Here is a 7,784-nt window from a genome sequence, read left to right as displayed (position 1 = left end):
GGTGTGGTGGATCCATGTTTCGTCTACGGTAACGAAACGGCGCAAAAATTCGTTTGGATTGCGGTTGAACATCGCCAAACACTCCTTTGAAATGGTCACACGGTTGCGCTTATGGTCGTGTGTGAGCAATCGCGGCACCCATCGCGCGGAAAGCTTTTTCATGTCCAAATATTCATGTAAAATGTGATGTACCCGTTCAGTTGAGATGCCTACAGCCTCAGCTACCTCACGCACTTTCATTCTCCGATCATCCAATATCATTCCATGGATTTTGTCGACGATTTCTGGCATGACGACCTCTTTTGGGCGACCTGAACGTTCGGCATCACTTGTACTGGTACGACCACAACGGAACTCAGTAAACCATTTCTTAACCATTGAAATTGATGGTGCAGAGTCCCCATAATATTTATCAAGTCTTTCCTTGGTTTCGGTGATGGATTTTTTACGCAAAAAATAATGCTTAATTAGCACACGAAATTCACTTTTTTCCATTTTCGTTAAAATTCACGAGATCGTCTGCTTTCAATGCCTATAAAACGCAAACCAAAAAACGCAGCTTTCTCAAAATTTTACAGTCAGCTGTTAATCGATAACTGCTGACAGGAGCAGTGTTGTATTTAGAGCAGGTGCGCGGCAAATACAAAAAGTCACGGACTTATCAAACGACCCTCGTAAGTTGTCCCAAAGTCGAGTGGTTCGGTTAGAATATTTGCCTTACATTGTTTCGCTCGTCGATTTTTACAGTTCGAGTAATTTTGCCTTTAGGTTATAGTATAGTTACACGAAAAAGTTCAGCCTAAGAAACCATCACAAAGTAGAATCATAATAAATACATATTAACAAATTACACGTTCTTTACACAATAATACACATCTACAAGGACTCACGCAACACGCACAGATGATTTTAAACATTTTTACAGGATAATCCACAGGCTGAAACGAGAAAACAATTTCGAGTGATTTTAGTTCGAGAGTTACGAACGCAAAATGGGAAATATAAATACTCTTATGTTGGTCACGAACTGCACCCGCAAAGGGCGTTCAATTTCTACACTGAGAAATAAAAAATGGAATTCAAACTGTTTCTAATTTCTACAAATTTATAGTAGTACTTTGGCATATGTTTACTTTACTTTAAGCCCACGTTTATAGTTTATGTGATTTGAACTGATTTCGTATGAATTTATTTCTGTGTGGCAAGGGCTATCGAAATCAGAGCTCAGTTTGTTTGTCTAACCGTTTGGCTTCCGTGGGCACGCATTTCAATTTAACCCTTCACGCCCAATTACGCCGTGAAGCCGGTGCCAGGATCGCAGGACTCGCAGGAGCTGCAGGACACACGAGGTGGAAACAGTGTCAATGTCAAAAGTTGGACTTTGGCCATGTGGAAACGAAACGGAACAAGAAACTTGGCTTGTTTTTTCACCCAACTCTCGTGTTTGTTATGCCAACTGCGTTTGGATGCGGGGCGTTTCGACCACAAAACAGTCCAACTACAAAGGCGCAAACAACTTTTGATTGCCAAAAACTGGCCAACCTATGCCTGCAGCCTTTGTTCGGGGCACTTTCAAAATTTCAATCACGTAAGCAATTCCCTTCCCCATCTCCGCACCGCCGGAGGAAAAGTTTAAAGGTCTGCCAGAAAACGATTATTTATGGTATTAGTGGAGTCCGCTTGATGGCTCCCCAAAGTTTCGCTTTCAGCCAGGTATACGTATACATATGCATTTGCGGCTTGGCAAGTGTGCCATTTCAATTTGGGCAAAGTGCAAAAACTCAGTTTAAATGGGTAAATGGATAAATAGGTACTTGTATTTTGAATGGCTAATGGCTTACTCTCTTTAAAGCCAAGTAGTTGTTTGGCTGAGTTCTCAACTATTTAGGGTTTTGCATCTGTCGCGAGTTGTGCCTACAGTGATTTTGTAATGTTCCCTTTGCACACGATTTTTAATTTAAAACCTTTGTGCTGCAGGCTGATTTTAAAAATAAATAAGATTCCATTGACCAGCTTTTCTCTGTACTTTACCTCTGGCATGCAAGTGGGAAATGAATAAATAAGTCGACGGTGTCGAATGGATGGCAGGGCAGTTGATAGTAATTGCACATGCATGTTAACCCCGAGCCACTGACAGCATCCTGAAAACCCCTTGCCTTCCTCCTTTCAGATCCTGCTGACACGCTAAGCAATTTAACAATTTTACAGACAATTAAACAACAACATCCTCGAGTCCTTGGCTGTCCTTCGGCCGAGCTGTCATTGAATCGACTACGACGACAAAATGGCTAAAATGTACTTGCATCTAATGCCGGTCTCTCTGCCCTCTCCACACATAAAATATCGATTAGTTTAATGTGCAAAAATAGCAGCCAGTGCTTCTTTGGGGGTCATCCTGCCACGCCCCCTTAGCCCTGATCCACACACCAGAACACACACACACACAGCCACACACACATAGCCCCCATTCACATGGGAATTTTGAACAAATTGAATTAAAATTGTAAATATTGCATCCGAGTGCTTGTGTGTTGGTGTGTTTGCCTCGAACTTTATGGCCCCACAAATCAAATGCACGAAGGTGGACACTCCGAGCCAAAAGGGAATGTTCGAGTGGGGGAAAATGGGAAAATGCCGTCAACTTTGCACCCCTTGCTGTCTGAAAAGTTTACGCCTTTTGTCGAGCGGAATGAAAATCGAAAGCGAGCAAAACGGCAGAAGAAATGCGATGGGCGAAAAAATGGCATCGGAAAATCGGTCCATGGAAAGCCACCGATATTGATGTTGCGGGCGTTACCAAGATTGCTTTGTTTCCCTTTTTGTGGCAAAAATTGCATTCGATTCGATATGGATATAAAAAGCATAAACTTTGCATTCACACACAAACGATTCGCTGCGTCGATAACGGATATTCCGAAATAAACATTTGCTCTCAGGAGAATAAATATTCTTTCAAATATGTTAAGGTGCAAAGAAAACCAAATTTTATTTGCATTTGTATGCGCTTTAAAACCCAAATAACTGACAATTGCAGAAACAAAGTTGTGCTAAAAAGTGCTAGCAGCAGCATCGCAACCCTAATAAAATTAGAATCTCAGGAAGTTGGACTAAAGTTTACCCATTTATTATTGGATTTGATTGGTTTTCCTCTTTGACACTCGAAAGCCTCTCAGCAGATGCAACTTAGTGCGAATGCATCCAACTTTAAGTCCCCGGCTGTCATAACAACTGGGACTTCCCAATGCTCCTTACGCACTCCACTCCACTGCAATGCCAATGCAACTGAATAAACAACGATCTGGCTCTATTTGGAATGGTAAACCAACTCAAATTGATTTGTTGTCGGCAACATTTAGAGGCAGGCGACTAAGGGCGTGGCAGCAACTTGCAGCGGTATGCAAATGATGCCGTCTTAGTCGTCCTATTTGCCCAGGACCTATTTGCTGCGGGGAAAGACAGATAATGTGGCCACTGTCTGCAGTTGAATGCCTGCCTGTGTGCAATCATTCCAACTTTAATTGAAATTAGTGCCGAGTTTTCGATTAAGCCACGCCTCGACTATTTACTCCTGCCCGTGTTGATTTGGCTGCGACAATGCCGAGGGTCCTGGGCTCCTCAGTTTCCATGTCCTTGCTGCAGTTAAATTACCCGAGGGCAAGGGGCTCCTTCTCGTTGCCAAACGAATACCTGCCGGAATGCCGGAATGTGCTGCATCCTTGTATCATTTATTAATAAACCCCTTGAGTTAGGGCAATAAAACTTTTCCCTTTTCTCTTCCCTTTCCTTTGCCTGCCCAAACTGACATTCGACAGTAATCTAAATAGGAAAACTTTTATGTTGGCTCTCCGAAAAACTAAGCAAGCTGCAAAAACTTTTGCCAACCCAATTTTACGCCCTCCCAATTTTGTGTGAGGTAGGCAAAGAGATGGGTTAATTCAATGAGCTGGCTTCCTTTGACTGCCGAAAGAGTGCCAACATGTGAGTAATATGTTTGGACTTCTACAGGTCTACAGTTCTACAGGTCAATCCTTCTTTTTTCGGGGCCACGTGGCGTATGCGTAACTCATCTGCCAGCGCCTCATTATCGTCTCATCAGCCTTATGGCTATATAAGCGTTATTATGTCACATAGTGTTCTTTCTTCACCCATTTCTTTCCCTTAGCTTCCATTCCATTCAGAAGAGTCGCCTGGGAGCGACTGGGAGTAGAAAAGGAGCCTTTGCCTCTGACATTTTGTCGTCGGCTCATCGCAATCATAATTTCCATCTTTATGAATTTTAAATGAGACAGGGACCGGGTCTTCGTTCTTGCTTTTCTCCCTGCAGCTGACAAACTTTGCACGCCTGTCACTGCGAATTCAACTAAATTTTTAATAAGATGCCCCGGCCTTGTGGGCCACGCCCAATTGTCGCATAAGAGCTTATGCCGTATTTAGTCGGGTAAATATTTATTTGATTGATATTTTTGCGATATCCGGATTTGTATGTTAGCGCGTACAGGAAACGGAAATTGTACGGGCTTGATGGCAGCCGCGTTATTTCGTTATTTCCATATTCCCAATGATGCGGAAACGTAAAGAAAAATCGCTCTTTTGTGCGGACCGAATAAATTTGCTTCGGTTTGTATACCCACCCAGCCATTCATTCACATTCATACATATATCTGTCTGGCGGATGATAAATGGATTTGAAGTGGAGCTGATGAGGCGAGCTGGCGGCTCATTAAAGCGGATGTGTACTTCAGAAATACACAGTTGTATTTAATGTAATGTATGCAGTAGGAATTTCAGCAAAGCAACCAAGCAACCAAGCTGTTGCAGAACTTAATCTTTTATCTTTACAGCTATTTATTCACTTTCCTCTTAGTTTGCATCAACTTTTACTCGGGCTGCCATATTACTGCACTCGCAACTGTCTGACAACTGGCACTGCAATCGAAGGCGTCGCTCATTAAAAATAATTACAATTCTGAAGTGGTTCTGTGGGGCCAATGCATCCCACCAAAGCAAAGGCCTTTAAAGTGGGCCAACTTAAATGAGGCAAGGCTCGGAAAGAAGAACTTCCTTTACAAACTGGTCGGATGTGAAGAATAAATAAGACTAAATAGGAAAAATGAGGAAAATTATGAGCAGAGGCGAGAAGGGACAGGAGCGGAAACGAGGAGGCCTCGATTTCTTTGGGTCCACCAAATCAGGCAACTTTTATGGGTATTTGTACTTTTTATTTTTATTTTCATTTCTGGCTCCAGTGAATTTCAATGAGCCACAAGGGAGCTCAAAATGTTGGGATTTATGAAAAATTCGGAATCTGGACCAAATTTGGAAGCATTTAATTAGGGAAATTTATGTGTTGCTCCACACCAGCGAGCAGGCTGTGAGAACTAATCAATGTTAATCCATTTCTAACGAGCCATCGTTAGGAACCCCGAATTACATACGCCCACAATCCAGCCAGTTGAATGGCATCATCAAAATGCCTGCCAACTTCCAAGTCATCAAATTGCATGCCAACTTGTTGTTGCCGCTGGCATTTAACGATAATGTGCGCCATATCGAGGCCATAAGCAGATATATACTTATATCCGAAGGATGGTCGGATATCTACAATGCCAATATATGTGTGTGCACTTAAAATGCCAGCCCAAAAATTGGGCCAACCGAAGTTCCTGCAAGTCTTTGCCCTTTTTTCTGCTGTGGCATGCTACTTAGCTAATATGAGAATGGGTTTCTGGGGGCGTTGGATGCGATTTCATCAGGCTTTGTGACGTGGTATTTTAAGCAAAGTTTGGCCCAAAAATAGATTCCAGAATTGCCAGTTAAATAAGTTATGTGATTGTATGCAGTGTATCACACTTTGCATTTGCGGTAGGGCAGGGAGTCCTCAATAGCTAATCCTTGATCCTTGCTCGAGTGAGTGCCTGGAGCTGCTGGTTCGCCTGCTTGCTCACATCAAATATTTGTTTTCAAAATATGTGCTAAATTCTATGCTCCTTTTGGGGCATTTTCGGCTGAAATAGAACTCTTTGGCTTGCAGCTTGATTGGCCAAAACTTTGTAAACAAAAACACACGCAGAACAAATGCCAGCTTCGGTTCGAGGATAAAGTGTGGGCGGCGTGGGAGCATGGGGGCGTGGCAGGATGAAAGGCTTTGCGCTTTCGCTGGCTGTGCTGACAAAATCCTTTCGAGTTGGAGAGAGGGAGATATATTTAACTGTTTGGCATATTATGGCTTTTATATTGAGTTGTTTTGGACTTATCTAGTTTACTGCCGAGCGGATAGGGCCAAATGGTTTGAAACTTGTCCTGACACAAAATATTCTTTATGGCTGGCATTAGAATTTGTGCCGATAAGGCCCTGGAGAACGAGGCTAATTTCCAGGGATTGCAGTACATGACATGATAATGGGGAATGTGGAATAAATTACGTGCTCGGAATATAACACTTTGTATTAATCACAAGATTTGCTGACATTAAGTTAAGCTCTAACTACATTTGCATAGATATTGCAAGTTTAAGTGGAAACTACGTTAAATTCATACTTTCGACTCAGTGGTTAAAAGATACTCAATACAATCAACACAATTTTTAAGCCCTGAATGATGGTATGCCCACTCTAGACACGAGAAATGTAAATCATTTGTAAAGTGACTGGGCTAAGTGGTTGGCCCGGATGGGTTGGCTTGAATCGTTGCAGATAGGAGAGCATTATCATAAATTACCTTGCACAACGATCCGACGTTCCTTGGGCTCCGGCCGCAATGTGCCAGCAGCAACAATCACACAATGCCAAGAACACACACTTGGGTTTTGGGATGCAGGACACGGGGGCGAAAGGACGCAGGACACAGGGCGCAGAATGCAGGGTGCAGCACGCAGGATGCAGGATGACAAACACAAAGGCATAGAAATGAAGTGGTTAAGTGGTCCAAGGACCTGCAGATTTGGCCGCAGACATTCAGACAGATGGAGTCACGCACGCAGTAGCAACTTTACAGGATGTTTCAGCAGCAGCAGGACGAGTCCGTGCACAGTTCCTATGTGCCTCCACCTCCACCTCCTGCTCCTGCTCCTGCTCCTGCGGACGAAGTACGTGACACGCTGGCATGTCCTGCTGTCCGCTGGGCGACTGCGGGAATGGGCGTGGCCCCGCCGGTCGTCGGAGTGGCTGGCTGCAGCAGCGGCGAGTCCAAGCTGCCGTTTCCTCCGCCGCCACCGCCACCGCCTCCGGTGGAGGAAGTGCCTCCCAAAATGCTGCTGGTGGCACGCGTCAGGAACCAACAGTCCATGGGCGTCGGTTTGCCCTTCATGATCACGGGTCCGCGGTACTCCAAGTGGAACGAGTCATCCTGGTTGATCGCCAGACAGAGGAGCCTGCAAAAAGAAGAAGGGGAAGAGACCATAAGTTCCAAGGCGGAAAGCATTGTGTCAACTGAATTGTTTTTCGTTTAGTTTCATTTAAACTGAAATTTCGTAAATAAAACGCGCTTTAGTAGTAGTAGAATAGTAGTTCTTGCAGGCGTCACATAAATTTGAGTTACGGAGTGCCGTGGTAAAGTTGTTCTGATGCCGTAATGCACTCTGGCACTTTGAATGATGTATAACTCGGGGGTCGTATATTTCTCAATCTGCACACCAATAAATTGCCATCGTAATTTATACCGTGGGAGACTTATTCAGCTCTTAGATTGCATCGCCAGAAATTATGGAAATTCGGTTATTGTGCTCCGTGTGCCCGCACATTCGAGTGCAGCACAAAACGGAAACGGAATAAAAATTTCGCCAGGCT

At 43.9% G+C, this 7,784-nt stretch overlaps 1 protein-coding gene across 4 annotated transcripts in view; it reads right to left on the bottom strand.

Moving 5' to 3' along the window:
- The window catches only part of LOC6538971 (guanylate cyclase soluble subunit beta-1), a 53,237-nt gene that overhangs the window by 8,872 nt on the left and 36,581 nt on the right, over positions 1-7,784 (bottom strand). For 2 of the 4 annotated variants that reach the window (XM_015193657.2, XM_039375966.1), the window contains exon 17: positions 6,718-7,369. In XM_015193657.2, the coding sequence (XP_015049143.1) occupies positions 7,033-7,369 (337 nt within the window). In that variant the 3' untranslated portion in view covers positions 6,718-7,032. Of the gene's footprint in view, positions 1-559; positions 939-6,717; positions 7,370-7,784 lie in introns of those variants that run through there. The other 2 variants (XM_039375967.1, XM_002099438.3) reach the window with 2 other exon arrangements.

This window comes from Drosophila yakuba, chromosome 3R, assembly GCF_016746365.2.
Source record: "Drosophila yakuba strain Tai18E2 chromosome 3R, Prin_Dyak_Tai18E2_2.1, whole genome shotgun sequence".
Lineage (NCBI taxonomy): Eukaryota > Metazoa > Arthropoda > Insecta > Diptera > Drosophilidae > Drosophila > Drosophila yakuba.
The sequence above is the reverse complement of the archived record's forward strand: the minus strand, read 5'-3'. Positions and strand labels throughout refer to the sequence as shown.